We start from the raw sequence: 25,096 nt of genomic DNA, 5'->3' as shown, positions 1-25,096 counted from the left end.
ACACCTTCCCACTGCCTTACTTCAAATGATTCCGCCCTGATCCCCAAAGCCTGCCCCCAAAGCAGGACCTAAGTAACTTATTTTGCATTGCTTGTGAGGAATGACCCCCTAAAGAGGATCCAAATAAGTTTCCTTAGAGGAAAGTGTTAAGTTAATGGACTGGGGCCATTAGGCCCTTGTGTAGAGAACGCCCACGGTCACCTCTTCAAGGCAAAGCCCACAGACTCCCCGAGAGAGGAAGGATGTCCAGCAGGTCAGCGCCAGCTGTGGGCAGAACTCAGCATTTCCTTGTGACCAGAGGAAGCTTCTGGTTACAGCCCAGAGCGCGGCAAGGGCTTCGGGGGACAGTGAAGGCTTCGGGGGGCTCCCGTCACGGGACTGGCAGCTCGGTAAGTGGAAAGCAGCTCCCAGGGGTGTTCGGGGCGATTCCTTGTGCTGTCCCTGGGACTCTCACACTGACCATCAGATGTTCTAGTCAGCGGGGCCTGAGAGGGTCCAGAAGTTAAGGCATTTGCATGTGGCTGTGGCGGTGACGTGGTCCCCCAAACACCGCCAGTTGTGGCCCCTGATGGAGAACCAGGTGTGGCTCCTGAGCCCTTGAAAAAAAAAATCAGTAGATCTGTTTTCTGAATCCCTGTTTGGGGAGATGCTTCGAACTCAGCACTGTGTGCTCATTCTTGCCTGGGGCTCGGGCATCAGTAGGGTGTGAAGCCCCCTCCACCCCCACCCCATATCATTCCTAAGACAACCTGGCCTCGGGCAGTACAGGGCTGCAGCCAGTTGCTGTCAACGTCAGGACCTTTCCTGCAAGGACTCTGCAGGCAGTGCTCTTTGGGAAACAGGGATGGCATGAAATCCAGCTTCGTTTCTTTGCTTTTGTTTTGGGCCCACACCCGAACAATCGGCTCAGGGCTGATTCCTGGCTCTGAGTTCAGGAATCAGGGACCATGTGGGTGCCGGGGATGAAACCAGGTTGGCCTTGTGCAAGACAAACACGCTAACCACTGCACTATCTTTCCGGCCCATCCATCTTCGTTTATGTCTACTTTGTACTGAAGGTTCTAGGGGCAGTGGGCCATGGACCAAACAAGGCAATTTCCCGATTGCTACCATTCAGATGCTGGGCTGGGCTGGAGCAGGTCTCTGAAGCCTCCTGGGGCTGGCGGGCTGCAGGTCAGATGGTTCGAGCTAAGCAGGCCGGGCTGCTGGGACATTCCTATTGCCCAGGCAGCTGACGAGGCCAGGGCCGAGCGGGAGGCAGGCCTGCTAACTTCCCCCTGGTCGTGTAAGTAGGCCAAAGGTGACTTGATTTCTTTTAGGGGATTATCTCTAACCACTCAAAATCATTAATGAGCGCCAATAACTGCATTAAGGAAGCTGAGTACATAACTAGTGTTTACTGATTGAATTGGCCCTTTAATAAATCAATCTAAACTTTTTTTTTTTTTTTTTTGCTTTTTGGGTCACACCTGGCGATGCACAGGGGTCACTCCTGGCTCTGCACTCAGGAATCACTCCTGGTGGTGCTCAGGGGACCATATGGGATACTGGGAATCGAACCTGGGTCGACCGCATGCAAGGCAAACGCCCTACCCGCTGTACTATTGCTCCAGCCCCCAATCTAAACTTTTTTCTAAGGACAAGCCTATCTGTATGCTTTAACATAAAGTTCTTTAACTATTTTTGAAGGCAATTAAAGGGTGATTCAAACACCTTATTGCTTTTATTTTGGGTGCTTTGGGCTACACCTGGCAATGCTCAGGGCTTCCTCCCAGTGGTGCTCAGGGGACCCTCTGCAGTGCCAGGTGAGCCGCGTGCCAGGCAAGCACCCTGCCCACTGTACTACCACTCTGGCCCCTAAAAGCACCGGGGCCAGCTGGAAGGGCCTCCGTCTTTCTCAGAACAGAACCCAGAGCATCACTGTACTCTGAAAGCAAGTTTCCACTGACGTCATCCCAACAAACCCATCAGAAACTGGGGTGAGCAGATGGTGGGGGGTTCAGAAGGCTGACTGCGTGTGGGGGGAGAGGTAACTAGGGGGTCGGGAACAAGCCCCCACCTCGGGATACTCCTCACAGGAGGGGCAAGCCCACGACTCCCTTTCGCCTTCCAAAACTGCGTGCTCTGGGCCTAGCGGAGGGGGGTGACTTGCAACACTGCTGTTTCGGTCATCAGTGAGCACTGCAATATCCTCAGCCCCCGAGGATGGACCTTGTTTTCCTTTAGTTTCCATTGTCTAAGCCCAGAACAGGACTAGACAGATGAGTAGTGTGGATGGATAGTTATAATTTATTGATTTGGATTTGGGAGCCACACCCGGCATCTGCTCAAGGGCTCTGCACTCAGGAATTACTCTTGGTGTCCCACAGGGGACCATGAGGAAAGCCCAATAAGGATCAAACCCAGATCAGCCACGTGCAAGGCAGGTGCTCTGCCCACTGCACTATCTCTCTGGCCCCAGATAGCTATGCTTTAAATAGGAAATGATGGCTAAACTATTCACCTGGGTAGAGAGAGGCTCAGGTGAACCCAGTGAGGAGTTATGGGTACTCAGGTAGTTGGCATGGTGTGGTACGAAGCATTTGGCGAGGCCTAAAGCTGCAGCCCTGAAACAGACAATCTTGGGCCAGAGAGAAGATACAGAGATTAAGGTGCTGCCCTTGTATTTGTGGAAGTGCCCAAGAACTTGGTTCGAATCCCTGGCAACCACCTATGGTCTCCCAAGCTGAGCACAGAGCCAGGAGTGATCCCCCAAATACAGTATTGTGAACCAATGTCACCTCAATAAAAATGATTTTTTTTTTTTTTTTTTTTTTTGCTTTTTGGCGATGCTCAGGAATTACTCCTGGCAGTTCTCAGGGGACCATATGGGATGCTGGGAATCAAATCTGGGTCGGCCGCCTGTAAGGCAAACGCCCTACTCACTGTGCTATCACTCCAGCCCTAAAAATATTTTTTAAGTGTCCCCGCAAATGCTGTGTGTTAATATAAAAAAAATAAACAAAATACACTTAAAGAGTACAATTAGCCTTTGCATTAAATTTCCACCCAGGGATGAAAGATGGTGGTGGCGGAGTTCTTTGGAGCATGCGCTCAACGGAAAGGCGTGTGACGCCTCAGTCTCCCCTGCGCTCATCTAGTCTTTGGGGTATTGATATTCTTCGTCACATTTTCACACGTACTATACCTCAAATTTCATTTAAACGTTTCCTATGGCTGAATCACCCCCCACACACACACCATCCCCACCTACATTTTGCAGTGAATGCTGGGAACCTCCCCGTAGCCCCTGCCTGCTTGAGGGCATGAGGGTCTGACCGCACCGTCCCCTGCCCGCGCAGCCTCCGACGTCGGGCTCTGGGAGGCAGAGCATGTGCCCGAGAGTGAGTCACCCGATGTGGCTCTGGGGGACCAAGTGAGGAGCAAGTGAAGGCCCCGCCCTTCTGCTATCCTTCGCCGGCTTCCCGGGGGGCCAGGGAGCTAGCAGGCGGGTGGCAGGGGACCAGGATATGCTTCGAGACATAGAGGCAGGGGTGCATTCATGGCGGCAGGTCCCCTGAGCCCCACTGGGAGGGACCCCCAAGCACACAAGTGAGTCCCCAACACTGTGGCCCCCAAAGCGAGACAATAATTGGGGTTTTAGAACTCAAAGGACAGGCATCCTGCCCAGGACGGGCTGGGAGACGAGGAAGCAGCCGGGCTCAGGAGTCCTGGGGGTGCAGGGCAGCCTCGGGGCGGGGGGAGAGCCACTGAGGGCGAGGCAGGGCACCGCCAAGGGGCAGAGTGGAGAGGCCTGATCGATGCCCACGGGGCCACAGCTGGCATGTGAGACTCCCAGTGACCGGGAGTGTGTCCAGAGGCTGATGCGTGGGCCCCGAGCCCTGTGAGCACCATGATGGCCACAGACCACCTCCAGCGGCTCTGGGGGTCCCAGCCAGCAGTCACCAAGTGTCCGAGCCTGCCCGGCCACGGCCACAGCCAAGGGAAGGAACAAGGAAGGATGGATCAGGGGCGTCCAGGGTTCCTGCAGGCAGAGGAGCACACACACACACACACACACACACACTCACACACGTCAGACATTTCTCTGGCACACCTTAAGCGCACACAGTGCCCGGGAGGGTTGAAGGAGAGAATGGAAAGAGAGTAAGAGTAAGGGGTGGGGGCTGGAGCCATAGCACAGCGGGTAGGGCGTTTGTCTTGCACGTGGGCGACCCAGGTTCAATTCCCAGCATCCCATATGGTCCCCTGAGCACTGCCAGGAGTAATTCCTGAGTGCAGAGCCAGGAGTCACCCCTGTGCATCGCCAGGTGTGACCCAAAAAGGAAAAAAAAAAAAGTAAGGGGAGGTTTTCTGCCAGACTGGCCTGACATCTTGGCAGGGGGTGATCTACAGAGGCCAATTCCGACGGAGAAGGGCGGACATGCCCCAGGAGGGCAAATTTCAGCGTCCGCTGGTGTGAGGCTGCAGGACCTTATCTCTGGGCGAAGGTTGGCCGGCACGCGGAGACGCTCGCTGCCCGGGGTCAGTGGCCGGCAGAGCAGGCAGGCCCCCACTTACCTGCTCCCCACCCAGGGCGGGCCTGCAGCTGTGCCCCTCTGCCCAGCCTTGCTGCTTCAAGTCCCAGAAGAATCACTGAGCACCTTCCACCCGTGGGCCCGCCACTTCCCGCCCCTGTGGGGCCAGTGAAAGCTTCGAAAGGAAAAACCAGCGTCAAAGATGTTTACGATGGAAGTCACGTGCTGTTCTTCAGTTTTAAGGGTCTGCACGTGCTAACACATGCTGGCACATATGTATTTGTACATGCTGTCCCGTGTCCCCCTATACAGGCATGTGAATATACACACATCTATGGGAGGCACAGGCATGTCCACCTGTACACACATGTGTCATGGGCATCCATACACAGAGAGCACATGCTGTAAACACATACTTACATGTTTCCAAAGAAGTATGTGCGTGCACGTATGGATGGATGGATGGATGAAAAGATTTACGTATATGTGTCTCTACATACACACATACACTTAAAACCGAAGGACTCATAAACATGACAGTAGTATGTTCAGTCAGTGGGTTTAGGAATTTGGAGGGGGCAGGATACCCTTAGGGTTCTCGGGGCTGCTTCCGGCCAAGCTTGGCCCAGTGGTTCAGACCCGACGGGGTGCTGGCCTGATAGCTGGTGCCGGGGGCCCCCAGGATATGCCCAGAGGTACTTGGGGCGTGTGGGGGGAGGTGGGGGCTGCAGAGCTAAACCCAGACCAGATCCAGGACTGACATGTTCGAGGTATGTGTTCCACTCACTGGAGCGACCTCCCGGGCCTTAACTTCTTCCTCCCTTCTCTGCTTCTAAACCTGCGTGAACTGTCCGTTGTTGCATCGCCTCTGACGGGCCGGGGCTGGGAGGCTCCCGAGCCAGAGCACACGGCCCGGGCCGGGTCCCCAGCACCACAAAAGCCTTAGCACGGCCCAAGCCCTGCCTTCCCCTCGCCGAGACCGCGGGCGTTTGTTCTGCGGCTGTGGTTCGGCACAGGGAGCTCTACCCTGTGATGAATGACCGAGAGGAATGACCGAAGTGGGAAAAGGAGCAACAGAGAGAGTGATAGGCCGCCAAGGGAGAGGCCTGCCACCCTTCCCCAGCGACGTGCAGACCCACGGCAGCGGGGTGGGATGTGGGGGGCTGCGACACGGCCCCCACTGCTGTCGGTAGTTCAGGCAGCTCGGGGACTGACGCCCAAGCTGTTTATCTGCTGGCGACGAGAGGTTAACATAAGGCCAGAGAACAGAAATCAACCCGGATGGGCTTCCAATGTGGGAGAAAGCAGAGGCAACCACCTGACATTCTCCTGGGCGCAGAGGAGATGACGGGTGCAGGAGGGAACAAGCCCCCCACCCCCAAGACTCAGGCGCTCCCGAGAGTGACCCGGGTCCCAGCCCTGCCCAGGGGGAGCGTGAGGTGGACGGAAAGGGCAGAGCAGCGGGCGGCGGCCGGCCCCGAGCCAGGCTTATCTCCAGGGACTCTGAGGTCACCGGGAACGATGGCAGGACAGATAGTGAGACTTTCAGCGACGGATGACCGATAGCCGAGCTGATGGCACGGGCAGGAGATAAGGACGATGAGTTTGAGCTGGAAGCAATCACAGCCACGTGGAGATGGCTTCGAAGGAAACATCTCTCGAGCAGGAGAGACAGTCCAGGGGTCATGGTGCTGCCCAGCATGCCAATGACTCAGGCTCGAATACCCAGCGTGCCAGGGATCCTCCCTGAGCACAGAACCGGGAGTCGGCCCTGAGCACTGCTAAGTGAGGCCCAACACTGTCCTTTACCCCTAGATGTAGGCACAGCACAGTCTGGCTGTGGCCATGGGGGGGGGGCCGGAAACGGTCCAAACCCATTTCCTTTTGGCCCGTGTCTGAGAGAACAGGGCACGAGGCAGGCCTTCCTCACCCGGAGCACTGGACCAGATGACAATGGAAAGGTGGGAGCTGAGGGACCCTGGCCCCTCGGTGCACAGTGGCATGGGGTAGGAGCAAGTGGCCGGGGGTCGTCAGTGAGTGTCTACAGCCCGTAGCATTCCTGCTGAGCAATTGTCATCTCCAGCTTCACTTGGAGCCTGAGGAGGCGCAGCGGGCACCCTCGTTCCTCTGGTCCCGGTAGGGATTGGCCGTCACCCTCAGCTCTTCCCTGGTGCCTTCCACCTCTCACTCAGAAAAAAAAGAGGAACTTCCTGTGCGTGAAAAGCAGGATCCAGAGGCTGGGGGTGTATCCAGCTCAGAGCCCCGAGCCTTGGGTTTGCTGGCCAGTTCTGGCATAGGCCCAGAGAGCTGGAGCAGGATGTGAGGACCCCGGGTGATTGGCAGTGGCCCGATTGCGCTTTCCCAGAAATGGCATTTTGAAAAGCACGCCATGGCTGGAGCGGTAGTATAGCGGGCAGGGCGTTTGCCTAGCATGCGGCCAACCCAGATTCAATTCCCAGCATCCCATAGGGTCCCCTGAGCACTGCCAGGGTAATTCCTGAGTGCAGAGCCAGCAGTAACCCCTGTGCATCGCCGGGTGTGACCCAAAAGGAAAAAAAAAAAAAGCACGCCGGAGGTAGGGAGACAGTTCAAAGGGCTGGAGAACATGCTTTGTGTCACAGGTTTGTTCCCCGGCACTGAGGGGTCTCCCCAGCACCCCGGGAGTGAGCCCTGAGCATGTAGCCAGGAGGCACCCTGAGCACTGCAGGATCTGACCCCCAAAACTAAATACAGCAACTCAAAGGGAAAAAAATCCAGAACAGCTTTCCTTCCTGGTACGGAGTAAGCCAATAGGGTAGACGAGTCGGAGCCCCTGTGATCCCTGGAAACTGCTCCTTGGGGGTCCCCAGTGATAAGCCCGGGCATCGGTGAACGCACAGAGCAAAGGGGCGCGCTTTCCACAGCCCACAGAACTCGGACCCGAGGCTCACTCTGGGAGGCAGCACGCAGACTCCTCCAAAGTGTAAGGCTCCGTGCAGTTCTGCTCTCCTAATTCTGGGTGTTCGAGCAGAACCCAGAAGGAAGCAGGGGTGGGCCCGGGACATGGGGGTGACTCGCAGCCACAGCAGAGGGGAAAAAATCCTGCTATTAGCTTCAGCCCAGGTGGACCTAGACGGAATGACGTTTAGTGAGCTCAGATGCAGAAAGAAAGACACCATATGGTTTTGCCCACACGTGCTATGTAGAGAACCCTAACAAATAAATGCTCTAGATCAGAGAAAAACTCTTAGACTTCAAAACCAAATTCGTGGTGACCATGAGTGACTGGTGGCGAGGGGTGAAGGATATCATTGGTTTAATGGGGTTGCTAAAATGTAGTGTATGCAGATGGTGATTAATAACTGTATCACTGTATCACTGTCATCAATTTGCTCAAGTGGGCACCAGTAATGTCTCCATTGTGAGACTTGTTACTGTTTTTGGCATGTCAAATATGCCACGGGGAGCTTGCCAGGCTCTGCCATGCAGGTGAGATACCTCAGTAGGTTGCCGGGCTCTCCAAGAGGGATGGAGGATGGAGGAATCGAACCCGGCTTGGCTGCATGCAAGGCAAATGCCCTACCCGCTGCACTATTGCTCTAGTCCAATTAATAACTAGGCACGATGAAAATTTATCACATTAGAAACCAATGCTAGAGCCCAAGAGATAGTACAGCAGTTAAGGTGCTTGCCTTGCATGCAGCCAACCTCGGTTCAATTCCCTGTATAATCCCCTGATATAATCCCCCCAACCTGCCCGAAGAGGCTGCGGTGCAGAGGCAGGAGTTGGCACTGAGCACTGCTGGGTGTAGCTCCCAAACAAATAAACATTTACAGCTATCCCTCTGAGACATGTCTGAAACGTGGCGCAGGCCTCCATCAGGTCTGGCTGCAGTTATTTCCCTGCTTGGTCCGAGCTTAACTGCTGTCATTCAAAGGCGTCACATTCAGGAAAAGTGCACCCCCCAACCCCCCCCACACACACACAGAGCAGCTTTAGAGAGCAGCCAGCGTCCACGCGGATGGAGCTGAAGCCACAGAAAGATGAAGCGGGGAGCTGGGGACGGGCACGGCACCCTTCCTTGGTTCTGCTCGTCCTTGGGCCTCACCTGAGAAAGGTAAGACGTCGGGGTGCACGCAGGGCCTGTGTGAGCCGTGTCCACTGCCTGTGTGAGCCGTGTCCACTGCCTGGCGCTGCCCCAGAGCAGCTGGGCCTGGGATCGGGCACCGAGAGTCGCACACCAGCGCTCAGGGCTCCCGGCACAGGCACGAGCAACACATCCACCTTCCCGGGCCTCAGCGAGCCGGATCTCCCACTGTGAGCAGGGCAGGAGACAGAGCACTGGCCTGCGAGTCGGCCTCACTGCATCTTTGTCTGGAGCTCCGGGTGGAGCCGGGGTCAGCGCAGCACGCATGGAAGGGCCTGCACCCTTCCAATTACAATCCTCCTCTTCTCTCTCCAACCCGCCCCCATGTAAGTGCCAGGGTCCTTTTTGGATGACCCATGGGGACACTCCTGCGCTACTCCCAGCACAGTGCTCGTGGGTGACTCCTGGTGGTGCTCAGGGACTCTGGGGCTCCAGGGCCTGAACCTGGGCCTCTGGTGATGCACAGCGTCACTCAGCCCACTGGGCCATCTCTCCAGCCCAGGATTTAATAATAATAATGGTAACAATAATAATAATAGACCTTGTATTGTTTGAGAAAAATGTGCTGAACAGATACAATCAAAATAAAACATCTGGTCCTATTCTCTCACTTCCTGCTTCAACTTGGCAGCTGTGCAATTCCCCTGAGCCTGGGGGAGAAGAGTAGACAGGGTCTGTCGCTTCCCCTCTGAATTTTGGCTACCAAGGTTTGCTGCTCATGTTCCCTTGCAAGAAGACTCTCTTCTTAGCAACTCCCAGGCCTCGGAATTGTTGCACGTCATACTTCAGCTGCCTCCACGGGCTCAGGCCCTGGGCTGGAGGCCTGCAGCGGGGGACGGGAGCGAGAGAAGGGGAGATCCCTCTCCTTTTCCCTTTCCTGCTCTTTGCCACACCTCAAGCACCTCTGGAGGGGGCCGCACCTAAATATGCTCGGGACTCACCCTGGCCGCGCTCAGCGTCCCTGCAGCATGGGAAACCCAAGCCCTGGCACCCTGCACGCAGAGTCTGTGCCATTCTTCTGTGGATTCTTCTTCTTAGGAGTTTTCCTTGCCATTGAGTTTTCCTGTCCCTCAGCCACATTCCTGCCCCTTGCGATTTCTCTGTCATCACTGAGGACCAGTCAAGACTGGGACAGCCCCGACACAGGCCCTGTATCACCCTCGGCACGCTGGGTGTGAGGGGATCCGTCCAAACTTCTGCCCGCCCCCACAAACACAAACACAGTAGGGTGGGGGAAATCACTAAACTTCAGCCTCAATAGCATATTGCGTTTGGCTTCCCAGCCTCATCTGGTCACAAAATCTTATGAGGTGATTAGGATTGTAAAAGAGGGAGAGGCTGCAGTTCCAGATGTTGTGTGATAGCCACACTAACTGAGTGCCGCCAGCGCCGAGTGCCCTTTGAACCCCCAAGAAGCAAGGCCAAACTTAGGGTGCATGCATTCACCTGCTTGAAATACACGTTTCCCCAGAGCACGGTTAAGACAGAGCAGTTTTTCACCATATTTTCATTTCCTCGTGCTTCAGGTGAGGAGCTATGGAATTTGTAGAAAGAGAAACGACACCCAAGGGGCGTCAGGAGGGTTAGATGATCTCTTGAACTTTAAACTTCCACATCATGGAGTCTAACACAGATGCTAAGATAAGAGCTGGAATAAATTCTCTCCGGTCAGGTCCGAGCCTCAGGCTGCAGTGGGGCTGACTCAACTGAAGACCATGGCGCTGAACGGTTCTTGGAAGGTGGACCGCAGTGAGAACTATGAGAAGTTCATGGAAAAAATGGGTAAGGGCCGGGATCTTCAGAGGCGGGGCGGGGCGGAGGGAACACCACGATTCTATGGAGTTTTGATGGGCGCCACACAAATGCACTGCAATTAAGGAATCCAAATTGAAATTTAGAAAACGTACATATCTGTACAGGAATGAATCCGATGACTATCTGCTAATAATCTCATTGGCTGGGGTCGTCGGGACTGGCATAGAAACCTAAGGGAATTAGAGTTCAAAAATTTTAAATCCGTGATGGAAAGGAAAGGGTGGGATTAAATAAGCGAAATTCAAGGTGCGTTCACAAAAAGGGGGTGCAGTAGAGGAGTGGATCAAGTGGGAGATGATGAAGAGTATGTGAGTCTCTAAGCTTGATCTCCACACTGCATCCTCCCATCTCAAACACCACACACAGGGCCTGATCCTTTTCTTTGTGTGTGTGTGTGGGGGGGGGGGGAGAGGAGTGTTCAGGGATCACTCCTGGCGGGGCTCAGAGGATCATATGAGGTGCTGGGGATCAAACCCATCAGCTGCATGCAAAGCATATACCCTACCTGCAGTGCTATCGCTCTGGCCCAGCTTTTTTCCTGTGTGAAGAAATGAATGTTCTTAATCCTTCATTTGGCATTTCTAGAACTAATTTAGTTAACAATCAAGCAGAAAAGGTGGATGATTTGATTTGACTGTTCCAGTCTAAGAATCTAGGATTCCGTGTCCCAGTCAATGTTTATCATTCTCAGGGGACATCATTTGGATCCATGTTCTTGGTCTGGTAGAGTTGAATCATTTTTTCACATTAAGAATCTGATGTTCTTATGCCAAGGCAATGCTTCTTCCCACCCTCAAAATTGAAATAAATAAAGACACAGAAGTTGTGGGGATGGAAGGGGGCATCTCTCGTGGTGTTTTGACTATTTCATGCAACCGTTTCCCTTTGCAGGTATTAACATGGTCAAGAGGAAACTTGCAGCTCATGACAATTTGAAACTGACAATCTCACAAGACGGAAATAAATTCACAATCAAAGAATCAAGTACTTTTCGAACCATCGAACTTGCTTTTGAACTTGGTGTCAACTTTAATTACAGCCTAGCAGATGGGACTGAACTCAGTGTAAGAAACTTTTTTTTTTTATGAGCAGTGCCTTCTTGAGTTTGATATCCTCTCCTAAAATAATCTCTGCTTTGTGTCAGTGGGTGGTCGAATGTGTGTGAATGCCCTCCATGGATTGAGACAGTTGACAGAGCTTTTCCTTCCAACACCCTGCATATAATGGCGGTCTTAAATAAGCTTTTATTTTCATATCCATGTGTAAAGACTGATTTGAACAAAAATTAGAAAAGCATGCTTTAAAATGACTGAGTAGGGGCCAAGAGGTAGAGAACTTGTTTTGCACGTGTGATGTTTCTGGGTTCAATCCATGGCATCATAGGGGGTGATCTGCAGCACCACACATGTGGCTCCAAGACAACTCTAGAAAAGACAGACTGTCGCCCTATTCATACAGAAATTGAAGACCTACTGTTTTCAAATTCATACACCAGAGAGCAACAAAATCCTTGAGCATCGTGTAATTGAAACGTCACAGGCATTTCATAGCAAATGTCTTCATTAGTTTGGCTACTGAAATTTTAAAGGAATAGCTCGGCGAAGGAGTGGCCGAACAGAATTGTCTCATGAGACACTATAGTTCCTTGGGATACTTTTCTTAACGTTGAAGGTATAACATTTTAGGGAGTCGTTATTTTTTTCAAACAATTTTCCAAAAGCTTTTTTGGCCCAAGAATGTTTTTGCTTTTTTGGTTTGGGGGCCACAGCCCACGGTGCTTGGGGGCCCCCTGGTGGTGCTTAGGCGCTGGGGTGGGTGACGGGGCTTTGGCATACAGAGCAAGTGCTCCTTCCATGAAGTGACTCTCCAGCCCTGGCCCCAGGGAGTTTCTAATTAAAACACATATATTTGCAATGACATCCAAACTTTTGAATATTTTTTCAGTCATGACCAGCCTTTAACTAGAATTATATCTAGAGAAAGCAGGTACAGGGTTGAACGCCTATGAACGTCATCGGAACCAGGGCTACACCTAGGACAGTCTTTTTTTACATTAGAGTTTAGCGAGGAGCAGCCTTGATTTTTTTGCCTGAAACTTCAGTGCCGGGGCTGGAAAGAGAGTAACAGCAGGTAAGGTTCATTGATCTGGGTCCAGTGAGGGCCCCTGCATCGGCGCTGTGAGCAGGGCCAGGGAGGGATCTGAGTGCGGAGCTGGGAGTAAGCCCTGAGCACCACAGGGTGTGGCCCCGGAACAAATGCACAAAACGTTTCAATCCAAAGTCAACATTTGCCAAGGACTGGGCAGGACACCGGAAACGGTCAGCAGCGGAGTGTGGCGTGAGATGCCCTGGGCGGGGTCCGGGCTCTGTGGCTTTCCCCGGATGCCCATGCATGCCTCAGTTTCTCTGACCAGTGACAATACCGTTCTGGAAGCAAACGCAGACAATGCCTGACTGGGGTAAGGCCCTGAAAACAATGCTCTTGGACTGTAACCTTCATTTCATTTTTATACAGGGGACCTGGAACATGGAGGGAAGCAAGCTGGTTGGAAAATTCACCCGGGTAGACAATGGAAAGGAGCTGAATGCCGTCCGCGAAGTGGTCGGTGATGAGATGGTCCAGGTGAGTTGTGGAATGATGCTGGCTACTTCCCAAGCGCACACACACACACACACACACACACACACACACAGACACACACACACATTCGTGCTGAGGTGAACTGAGCATGTCAGAGGAGCCCAAACCACAACGCCTTCACTCTGTATCCATTGCCAAAGATGAGAGGGGGAAAAATACCATGAGCTCGTTTCAAAGCTACAGCACTATGAACCGTTTTCTTAATTTCACCTTCACTTTTAATGACAAATTCTTCCATGTGTGTTGAACCCTTTCAGACTTACACCTACGAGGGTGTGGAGGCCAAGAGGTTCTTCAAGAAGGAATAAATGTTAACTCCTGCCTCTCCGTCCTTGGCACAAATTGGATGGAAGAATCTATACTGCAACAGAACTGTCTGTCTCTCCTCACCCAGTATAAAGGTTACTGCCGGATTAGTCCTTTTATAAAATTGGCCAGAGGTTCATATTCCCAGTCTTGTCAAAACAAAATAAGTTAAAATTTATTAAAACTAAACTTGTCTTGCATTCTCAAAAGTGCATACTTTTTACCCATTGATGGATAAAAGTCTGATTTTTTTTAAAGCTAGTGGATAAATATTGCTCCCACGTTGCTGTATAAGTAGCCTCTTTTTTGGGGGGAGGGGTTACATCTGGACATGCTCAGGGTCTACTCCTGGCTCTGCACTCGGGAAACTGTCCTGGTGGGGTTTGAGGGGCCAGATGTGGGCCGGGGATTCAACTATTTTCAGGCACATGCAAGGCAAGCACCTTATCCCTGTCCTATCTCTCCAGCCCCATGCAGACACTTCTTAAACAGAAATAATCTGAACAGAAATGATAGACTGTTCTTTCTCCACATTTGTCCAACCCAAAACATAGACTTAATGGAATTCTTTAAAATCTTAAGCTGGTTATGAGTAGTTTTTTCGGGGGGGGGAACACCAATTATAATAAAAATAGCATCTACTACACTAGAAAATGCAGAAACTAGAGAAGCAGATGGTTCATAAATATCTTTTACCAGCTCACAAACAAGAGATCATCACCAACCTGATTTTTAACAGATATTCTCCCAATTCTCCACCCCAAGACTATCTGCCCAAACATGTCACCTTGAATAATACAGCAGAGACACCATGGGCTGAGCCAAAGGGCTGCGTCCCATTGTCCTACACAGCCAGTGACTTTCAGACTTGCCTGAGAAACTCGGTGTTTTCCTATTCCTGACTGCACTGTTAGACGAGCTGAGAGTCTGCAGAGAGCAGCAGGGGTTAGCAAACTCCCAGGCTAGCTGAGGTGGACCTGGAGGACAGCGGGGCCATCAGACACCAAAAATGCCGCCTTCACTGGCACATGACTTTCCCTGATATGCAAACTTCTGATTTGCCAAGTCCAAAGTTTCCTCCCACTCAGACTCACAAGATGTTGGATTTTATATCCCTGAAGCAACTGCTTTGTAGAAGGGTGTGTATGGAGGCAACAAAGAGGGAAGCCGATTTTTAAAGAATTAAACCATAGGTTTTTTTTTTTTGGAGAGGTGCTCCCAAACAGTGCTCAGGGGACCCGGGAGCTATTCCCAGCAATATTAAGCCAACCATGCCGAAGATTCAATGCCCAGGTCCTGGGCTGCTGGGGGTCCCCAGGGTCACTGGGGGTGGTGACCTCTGGGCCTTTTGCATGTGCCCTGGCTTCTGATCTACCTCCCAGCCCCAACACATGTGTGTGTTGACTGATTCTTTTTCATTCATGAAGACCACGGCTAAGCTGCCAGATAGCTCTTGCCAACAACCAGACACATTCTCTGGGAGACTCACACAAGGAGGAAACGGTATATTTTTTCCTGACTTCCTCGTTATAACTAAAGTGTAACACTGTAGCACTGTCAGCCCCTTGTTCATTGATTTGCTTGAGGGGGCACCAGTAATGTCTCCATGGTGAGACTTGTTGTTACTGTTTTTGGCATATCGAATATGCCATGGGTAGCTTGCCAGGCTCTGCCATGCGGGCGGGATACTCTCGGTAGCTTGCCAGGCTCTCCGAGAGGGACAGAAGAATTGAACCCAGGTCATCCGTGTGCAAGGCAAACACCTTACCCGCTGTGCTATCGCTCCAGTCCAACTGAAATGTACTGGCAGATAAATGGTAGGAAAATGTGATTCAAATGCAGAATGAAATATTCCTTGGCCTTTGGCCTGAGCGATAGTACAACAGGCAGGCACTTGCCTTGCATGCAGCTGGCCTGGGTTTGATCCCCGGTACCCCATATGGTCTCCACAGCACCACCAGGACTGGTCCCTGAGTGCAGAGCCAGGAGTTAATCCTGAGCACCCCTGGGTATGACCCAAAGACCAAAACAAAACAAAACTCGCCACTAGCTGGTGTCACTTCTTGGCACAAACTGGAGTCTCTGTTTCAGAGAAGTCAGTGACCTCGGGCCAGCCCCCTACTCCCCAACTGGCTTGTTACTCTCTCATCCAGGACTGAGGAGGGAGAGAAAGGGAAGGAGGGAAGGAGGAGCAGGGAGGGGGGGACACAGGATTAACTCTAGGGTGCAGGGTCACGTGGAACTGAGCAGAACCAGGCGCAGCTCAATGCTGGGCTCCACTGGGTCTTTCCAGAAGTGGGGATGGTGCATCAGAGACCCACGGGTGTCACCACACTTGCTGAAGTGCTGGTCACTGCAACTCCTCCCCGCCTGACAGGTGGAAAGGGCAGGGGAGGTGTTGCTGAGGGGCCTGCACCGGAGCTGGTTCTCACACCCACTGGGGCCCTTATGGAGACAGCAGGACCTTGAGCCGGCTGGAACCCCACCCCCCACCCCCGTCACCTCCCCCAGACCCCACTGAAAACCCACCCGCCTGGGAGCATAGACATCTGGGTCCGTCCTAGGGGGACTTTAGGCAAGTGGCTTCATCTTGTGGGGGATGGGCAGGGGTGGTTAAATCATCTTGAAAATGAGGCAGTGGGCCCAGAGAACCCTGACTTTCCTTCCCAGGGCCAAGACTGGGGGCGGTGAGGCCCACTGGGGACTCTCCCGTGGGTGCGCGCCCGGAGCGGCGGGCGGGGTGGGGGGGCAGGCTTGCTGCCTTTGGACTGCGGCTCAGGGCCAGCCGTGCCACCCCGTGCGGGCTCCCTCTGCAGATCCTGGGACACTCTCGCTGTGTGCCGGGCCCTGCAGATAACGTGGCTGACCCGAGCCCGTGCACCAGCTAGGAATGAGTCTGGGGGCGGGGCGGGCGGGCAGGAAGAGGGGGGTGGCACCAGCTGACCCCCCTCAGCCCTTCCTGCTTTCTCCAGACGACGGCCCACGTCTGCCATCTACTGGCCTAGACAGGACCTGCAGGCCTCTGCATCACGCCCTTACCTAGAGGGCGTTCCAGAAAGGTCTTAGAGAGAGAGCTGCGTCAACGAAGCACAAAGTATTACAAACAGGCTTCCCCCCTCCCTGCCCCCTGTCCAACCATGCCACCCCTTCCAGGGGGCATTGATTCAACAACGACAACAAAACATTAACATAAGGGCTGGAGGGGCTGGAGCGATAGCACAGTGGGTAGGGCGTTTGCCTTGCACGCAGCCGACCCAGGTTCGACCCCCAGCATCCCATATGGTCGCCTGAGCACCACCAGGAGTAATTCCTGAGTGCATGAGCCAGGAGTAACCCCTGTGCATCGCCAGGTGTGACCCAAAAAGCAAAAAAATAAGTTAATTAAATAAGGGCTGGAGCTATAGTACAAGGGTAGGGCAATTGCCTTGCACGCAGCCGACCCAGGTTCGACCCCCAGCATCCCATACGGTCGCCTGAGCACCACCAGGAGTAGTTCCTGAGTGCATGAGCCAGGAGTAACCCCTGTGCATCGCCAGGTGTGACCCAAAAAGCAAAAAAATAAATTATATAAGGGCTGGAGCTATAGTACAAGGGTAGGGCGATTGCCTTGCATGCGGCCAACCTGGATTCCATCCCCAGCATCCCATATGGTCCCCCGAGTACCACCAGGAGTAATTCCTGAGTGCAGAGTCAGCCCTGAGTATTGCTGGATGCAACCCCAAAAAGAAAAAATAAACCTTTAAAATATTCTACATGGGTGGGGGCAAGATGCAGCTCAGCAGCTAAAGTGCCAGCCACTGTGCAAGGGATCCATCGTCCGGGAGGGCCCCTGGTTCGGGAGAGCCTGGCAGCTCTGATCTTCATGCCTAGAGTCACGTGATTTCCAACACTCTGCACCAGGCGTGGCCATGCAAGGAGTGAGCCCAGAGTGTGCGGCCCCCCAGCCAGTGCCATGACCAAAGACATGTGATTGTGCGATCAGCTGTGAGAAGGAAGACACAAGACAGCCGGGCTGTCCAACGGTTCCCTGAGGGCATTGCCAGCTTGCCCAGATGCTCCGAATGTCTCGGATCTGAACCAGAAGATACAGCATCAGCGCCGTGGGAAAAGGGGGTGACGTTTTCATTCACTGCAGGCTGACATGGGGGCTGGGGTCTCCGTTTCCAGAAGCGAGTGGAGGAAGAGCAGGAGGAAGAGGCAGAAGGTGAAGAAAGTTAGGGGCGGAGAGCACATTCAGTCACAGGGAGAGAGCAGTATTCTGGGGGAGGGGGGAGGGGTGCTTCTCTCGCCCCTCTTCAGCCCGGCAGAGTGTTCTGTGAGCACGGAGGCCCCCAGTTCTCCCTCCCTGCCACCCACATCACCAGGATGGAGTGAGAGGGGAACACGCCGGGAAGGGGGAAGAGGAGCGGGATTGGGCGCAGAGAGATGTTTCCATGAGCTGAGTGCATGGCTCGTATGTGGGGGCCTGGGCTTCACCCCTGCACCGCATGGTCTTCTGAGCACTGCCGGAGGCCACTCCTGCACAGGGAGCTGGGCGTCTCCCTGGAGCACTACAGGTGTCATCCGACAGAACAAGGGAAGAGAATCTGGAGCAGGGCCAAGGGCCTGGGTGGTCTCCCACAATTCTATCCAGTTCTCAGGCCTCCTCCCGCAGGTCATGGTGGGGGAATCTCTTTTTAAGTAACACATACTCTCTTTTATTAAAAAAAGAAACTCATATATTCTTTTTTTTTAACTCAATCACCATGAGATAGAGCATTGCAAAATTGTTCATGATTGGGTTTCAGTCATACAATGTTCCAACACCCACCCCTCCACCAGTGTAACCTCCCAGCACGTGTCCCCAGTTTCCCTCCCACCCCTTCAAGCCTCATGTATTCTTTTTTTTTTTTTTTTTGCTTTTTGGGTCACACCCAGCAATGCACAGGGGTCATTCCTGGCTCATGCACTCAGGAATTACCCCTGGCGGTGCTCAGGGGACCATATGGGATGCTGGGATTTGAACCCGGGTCGGCCGCATGCAAGGCAAACGCCCTACCCGCTGTGCTATTCTTAAAGTCCAGACTGGCACTTCCCTCTCCCCCATCACCTGATCACTGAACCCTCAGGCGCGCCTGGCCCAGTGGCCCTGCCCCCCCCACCACTGGGAGTGGCCCCATTTTGAACAATAATTAAAATCATCATTACAAAAATTCATGCTCTCAAAGAAATAGAGGCTATATCCCACTGCTCTGATAAGGTGTCACTGTCACTGTCATCCTGTTGCTCATCGATTTGCTTGAACGGGCACCAGTAACGTCTGTTGTTACTGTTTTTGGCATATTGAATATGCCACGAGTAGCTTGCCAGGCTCTGCCATGCAGGCGAGATACTCTGGGTAGCTTGCCGGGCTCTCCAAGAGGAGTGGAGGAATCGAACATGGGTCGGCCGTGTGCAAGGCGAATGCCCTACCACTGTGCTATCGCACCTTATCAGGTGATCTCTCCTGAATTCTGAGAAGGTTTACACCACATCTTTTTCACTTTTTCCCCCTTGTTTAGGAGGTGGGGCACACCTGGCAGTGCTTGGGGCTTACTCTGGGCTCTGTGCTCAAGGATCACTCCTAGTGGGCATCTGGGAACCACCTGTGGTGTTTCAGAATGAACTGGGGTGGTTGACCATGTGCAATGTAAGTGCCTTCACTCTGTATTGTATCAGCACTGACTTTCATTCTTGTAATGTTGTAATTCTTTTTTGCTATCCATGAAAAAGCTAGTTTCCAAGTCCCACAAAATCTTGAAAATCTGACTGGCTCCAAAACATAAAGAGAAAAAATGCAAAACTTAAATAAATGAATGTTTAACCAGGAAACATAGCACTAATTCAGATGCAGTTCAACACAACTCACTAGGACTCTGCATACAGTGCTCATCCTATGTAAGGCATGGCTCAGCATGCTTTATATAAATCAACATGGAGATAGAGAGTACAGCAGGTAAGGTGTTTGCCTTGCAACCAGTCGACCCAGGTTCCATCCCCGGCACCATATATTGTCCCCTAAGCTAGGAGTGACCCCTGAGCACATAACCAGGAGTAAGCCTTGAGCACCACGGGGTGTGACCCAAAACAAACAAACAACAAAATCAAATTGCATTAATCCTCACCACAACTCAATGCTGTAAGCACTGTTTTTACTGCAGCCACGTTACAGATGAGGAAACGGAGACAAAAAGAGGTTTTGTAACTGCCCCAAGGCCCACATCCAGTTGGCTGAGCCGGGGTTTGGACCCAGGCAGTCTAGCTGTTCCAGGGCACAGAGCCAACTTCAGGGCATGGGGTCGTGTGGTTTAAGTTCCCATTACCGTAGCACTTTCAAACACTGAGAGTGTATTTTTGGTGCGGTGCCAATGAGAGATACAAAAGTATATACAACACAGACACCCCCAAGTCCCTCTCCCTGGCAGAGAGCATAAGAGAAGGGGAAGAACTAAGTTAGACATTATAAAATGCTGCAAGAAAATAAGGCTGTTGTAAGGATCTATCTCACAGTGTGATTCGATAAAAAAAAAAGTTAAACATAGAAAAGAAAGGTGGCATGAGGGACAGAGGGATGAGTAGGGGCCAAGCGTGAGACGGTGGGTCCGGGTTTAAACAGGGGGCGTTAGGGAAGTAATGTGACGAGGTGACTTTTGAGCGACTGGCTGGGGAAAGGCAAGACACGCGCCTGTGTTCCAGATCACGCCAGGAGTAAGACCTGTGCGTGGTGTTGGGCCCCGGGGACCCAGGGCCGTCCTGGCCCACAGCCCACTCCGCCTGCAGACACCCCCCTTCCAGCTCGGGGTGCAAATTCCGCTTCCTGTACTTCGTGGGACGCTCTCTCCTTTCTTCTGTAACAGCGCCTAAATAAAGTGACTTGCTTCACTAAAAATTAACTTAAATGGCCGGGAGTTGCACATCGTGGGCAGGTCAGGGCGATGCAGCTGACTGCGCATTAACTGAGCCGGCAGTGGTTGTCCCACACAGAGATTTATGGAGGGGAATTCTGCAAGGGCGATGTTGAGAACTCCGTGAACTTTACTCTTGCTGGTTCCTGCCCTCCATGCCCAGGGATCGCTGAGCTGCTGCGTTCCCAAGTGCCGAGCGTCTGTGCTCAGAGCGAGACTACCCCATAGGCCTGTATGTCTCGCGCTCTCTAGCGCTTCTAGCTGCGCCCAAGGCCTCTTTCTTCTTTCAACAGCCTCCCTTCACTGCACTGTTGTCGCTGCGAGGACCAGGGGCCACACATATCTGGCCATGGAACTCGCACTGTTAAGTTGTGGTACCCACCTCTGTGCTAGCCAAGGGCCCCCCCCTTGCCGGTCACAGTGCTTCCTGGGGTCTCACTCCTGTGTCTGCGATGCTGGACCAGGATTGCCTGCAGGGCGGGGCAGGGCAGGAGCAGAGCTGGCGGGAGGGGGCAGGTGGCTCAGGGGTCCAACTCTCGGCCTGAAGCCTGGCACTGAGCTCCCAGACCCACTCTTCCTTGCTGATTTCTGCGTCTTTTGCCCTGCACTAGAAGCCAGAGAGGGTGTACGCTGAGATTACTGTGGGCTACTTTCTCCCTTCTCTTCTGACTATGTCGCCTCCAGAGATTTTGATTTCAAGCTCTCCTGGTTGCTGCCAGCCTCGGGCTATTTCCCTGGGTGCCAGGGGTGGGGGCAGGCCTGCCTCTTGTGTCATGTGAACAAGGTCCCCCAGGGTAATATTAGAACAAGGCTGGCACCAGAGCAGACAGGAACTGACGTGGTGAAAGGTGCATTTCTCCATGGGGCCATAAAAGCTGAGCTTCCCTGGTGTTGGGGAGAGGGGGCCCGGGGGTCGAGGCCTCCCTTCGCCCATTTCCCCCGGGGCCCTGTAAAGCACTGCCACAGGGTGCCACAACCCCCAGCTCCCGTGTGGACATAACCAGCGCCGGTGATCGGATGCTCCAAAGAGCTCAGTGACTCTGACACAGGCTATTCCAGCTTATTTCCTAATTTGCCTTATTTCAGAAAACTTTCTTCCTAATGCCTAACCAACGCCCTCTCATTCAGATCTGGAAAAACATGAACAAGCACAGGAAGCACTTAGGATGTCTCATTCCCAAGGCGACAGCTATTAAGGCTGGCAGATAGGGGCACATGTCCTCCTCACACAGGACCCCAGCTTGATGGCTCACATCAATGTCCCCCTCCACCCCTCCACCACAGCGTGTGGCTCCTGGTGGCACCCACTATTCCCACTTCACTGGGCTCTAGCACTGGACCATTCAACCCCGTCAGCCAAGAATGGGCAGCAGTGGTCCTTGCACCTCTGGGCACTGCTTGGGAGGCCACCTGACTCCCAGAAGGCTGGCATTTCTTACTCAGGCAAAGTCGGTCCCAGTCTGGCTAATGCTGCATCTCCACACAGTGCTCGCCACGGTCACCTGGACAGCCGCTGGCTTCCTAGCTCACAGCGTTATCATGCTACCTTCTCTTCACATCCACTCTTTGCAGTCTGTGATATGATTTTCTGAAAGGAAGCATGTCCTATATGAGCCCAGGCGTGTCAACCGCCTCCCAAACCATCCCGTCAAGCTTGCACACGCTGATTGCGCAGCTGGGAGAGATTTCCAGGCTGTCTTTCAACATCTCACTTCCCGTCCCTCGCAAGCAAGCTTTGCCCCACTGGCGGTGTCTTAGAACTTCAAGCAGCAGCAGGTGGCAGCTTAGTTTTGGAGCAGAATTCTCTCTCTTGGGAAACACGAGGCAAAACTAACTTCTCTGACTTCGAAAGGTGTGAGCAGTGGGTGGGCGGGCCGGTGGGCGGGCCGGGATGGTTGTTGACTGTCAGTGTTGCCAAGTCTGCAAATACCCAGATCCTCGAGGCTCTGGGACAAGGTGTGACTATCCCGTGGCTCTGTCTGGAGTCCTCAACCTGCTCTTCTGATGACCCGGGTAACTAGCCAATCTGCACTTCACACTGTGTTGCCTTAGGAATGCCCAATGCACCATAAAGAATATTTACTGAAATTAAGCAAGACAAACCCAAGAGAGGAGGAACAGACGAGTTGCTCGGCTATTAGTCATGCTGGAGAAATACTTGGGGACCCCCGCCCCACCCAGCTAAATGCAGCAGATCAGGGTTGATGGATCCAAGTGGTCACATCATACTAGTATGCAACAAAAGGGATCATCCAAGACGTATGTTTTGGTGGGGACTGCAGAGCACAACAAAATATCATGGATGGAATGAAGGTTTAGCTTCTTCCACGTCCAGTGGGGTCTGTCTGAGGGGAGATGGGGGTCTAGGAATGGGGTAAAGTAGAGCCTTCCTCACTGAGAATCGTGAATGCTCTCCTGGACACATGGACACACACACACACACACACACACACACACACACACACACACACACAGAGTTAACAGAAGACTGTTTTAAGCAACCCCACATGCCAGCAAGTCCATTGAAAGATTCTGTTTTCATTTCAAGCTGGGAGTAGAGAAATTTTGAAAACTGACCATTTGGCTCGCAGGTTGCCCAAGAGCAGACTGTTGGCGTGTAGACAGTCAGGGCTGATGTGACGGGAAGGCTGCCTAGCCTGGGAACACAGACTTCACGGCACTGTTCTAAAGAAACGTTCCTGGGAGCCGGAGCGATAGCACAGCGGGTAGGGCGTTCACCTTGCATGCGGCCAATCTAGGTTTGATCCCCGGCATCCCATATGGTCCCCCAAGCACCGCCAGGAGTAATTCCTGAGTGAAAAGCCAGGAGTAACCCCTAAGCATCGCTGGGTGTGACCCAAAAAGCAAAAAAAATTAAAAAGTAAAAAAAAAAATAAAGAAACGTTCCTGGCATACAAAATAGTTGGGAAACGTCTAGTGTGAAGATTTAGCAGCTGGCACATTAGAAATCCCAAGCACCAAAGGCTCGATGTGCTGATGCCGCCGGGAGCCTGAGGAAGCCTGAATCGAAAAGGTGAACTGAAATGGCTGAAGAGGCCGGAAAGCAACACAGTTTGATGAAAACAACATGCATCAAAGGCCAAGAAAATTGCGCTCAGGAGAACAGGGAACAGAGAAACCTGCTGAACCAAAGGAGGTTGCTGGCAGGGGGTGGGGTGAGGCCAATTCAGAGTAAGGTAGGTGGGGGATTTTCATTCCCTGAGATAATGCAGCAGGTAAGGTGCTTGCCCAGTGCTCAGGGAGCACTCCTGGCCGGGCTCTCAGGGAACTGCGTGTGGTGCCAAGGGCTGAGTCCCAGCTGGGCGTGTGATGCTCTTGGCACCCTTTGGAAATCTGTGGGCTCTTCCCGGAGGGCACAGAGCTGCCGCCTACCTCAGGCCGCCCAAACCCTCGGGGATGCTCAAACACCATCGGAGAAGGAGACTGAGGAGGCTGTGAACCCCGAGCCCTGAGGCCCCAAAGGGCTCCTGAGCACTCTCCCTCCCTCCCCACTCCACAGCTGCCTGGTGCCAGACCTTCTCATCACTCTCCCACAAAGTTCCAGACTCTGAAAAAGTGGACACAGTGGACCAGGGGACTGACCCCAACCCAACCCAAACACCAGACACCCGAAAGGACTCCGGTCCAAGTGTGTCAACCGAAATGGCCAAAAGCATGGCGAGGGGTCATTACGAAAATGCCAGAATACTCAAAAATGAAGACATGAATTACCGCCCCCCCCACCCCCCTTTCCAAATAGTCTCTGTCTCGTCGCCTCATACATACGGACCCCTCGACCCCTCATGGCTGCGCGCAAGGTCCTCAGTGCAGGACCCAGGGTCTGACAGACAGAAGCACGCTGAGGTCTGACGGCGACAGGCAGGACACACCTGGGCTCTGCTCGTCAGCAAGGGGTCGGCTCTTTGCTAGCCAGAGGAGACGGACACGGAGCCTTTGGGCCAGAGCAGACATTTCTTTCCTCCTTGGAAGGGCTTTGTACGTTCTTCATCAAGAGGAAAGAAATATTCACAAGTGTCATGTGCCGAGCCCAGGCCTGGGAGACCCCCTAAACAGTTCCCAGAAGCAGCGGCCAGAGAGCTCAGTGGGCAGGGCTTTGCCTGCAGGAGGCTAAGCCCCTGACCCTCCACACCACCTCCCAGCACCGCCTGGGGTGGCCCCTGAGCCCGGGAACAGAGTTCCCAGAAGCACATGAGACCACGGAACCCCTCAGGCCACAACGCTTCAATTCATTTTCTCCCCATATCGTCCCCCTTTATCTAACCTTTGTCCAAGAAACCCAGAGAGAAATGGTCTCAACCAGCCCCAGTTTCCCTGTGGCCCTCTGCGGACAGGTCTGTGGCTTCGTCTTCTCAACGTTTACCTTCCCGGGTTCACAACAGGACAAGCACGGACCTGATAGCTACGGGCACGAGTTTGCCAGTCTCTGCCCACTGCAAACCCATGATCCGGCGTTCATGTCAACATCCAGGCCACAAAACAATTAGTGAATCACCGAACCAGTTCTCTCTGACTCCTGCCACTGCAAGCACGCGGGGACCACGTCGGGCGGTGGGTGGATGACGGGACCCAGCGTCTCTGACTCAGAGAATCACGCCGAGCCACTTCCGCTCCTTTGGGCGAGTCAGCTGGCCACAGAGACACCTCCAAAGACTCCTTTGTGCAGGAAAAGACTCCAGAAGGGGATGTTACTCTCTCCAGGAAACAGGCTGGGTGCTAGGCTTACACAGGTAGCATGCCACGGCCGTGC

At 53.2% G+C, this 25,096-nt stretch overlaps 1 protein-coding gene across 1 annotated transcript; it reads left to right on the top strand.

Annotated features, from left to right (window-relative positions):
• The first annotated feature begins 269 nt into the window (after positions 1-269).
• Positions 270-13,545, top strand: FABP2 (fatty acid binding protein 2). Its single transcript, XM_004612725.2, has 5 exons — positions 270-389; positions 10,317-10,426; positions 11,351-11,523; positions 12,974-13,081; positions 13,357-13,545. Exons 2-5 carry the CDS (start codon positions 10,360-10,362, stop codon positions 13,405-13,407), a joined length of 399 nt encoding a protein of 132 aa, XP_004612782.1. The 5' UTR covers positions 270-389; positions 10,317-10,359; the 3' UTR covers positions 13,408-13,545.
• Positions 13,546-25,096: the final 11,551 nt, after the last annotated feature.

The sequence above is a fragment of the Sorex araneus genome, chromosome 6, assembly GCF_027595985.1.
Source record: "Sorex araneus isolate mSorAra2 chromosome 6, mSorAra2.pri, whole genome shotgun sequence".
Taxonomy (NCBI): domain Eukaryota; kingdom Metazoa; phylum Chordata; class Mammalia; order Eulipotyphla; family Soricidae; genus Sorex; species Sorex araneus.
The sequence above is the reverse complement of the archived record's forward strand: the minus strand, read 5'-3'. Positions and strand labels throughout refer to the sequence as shown.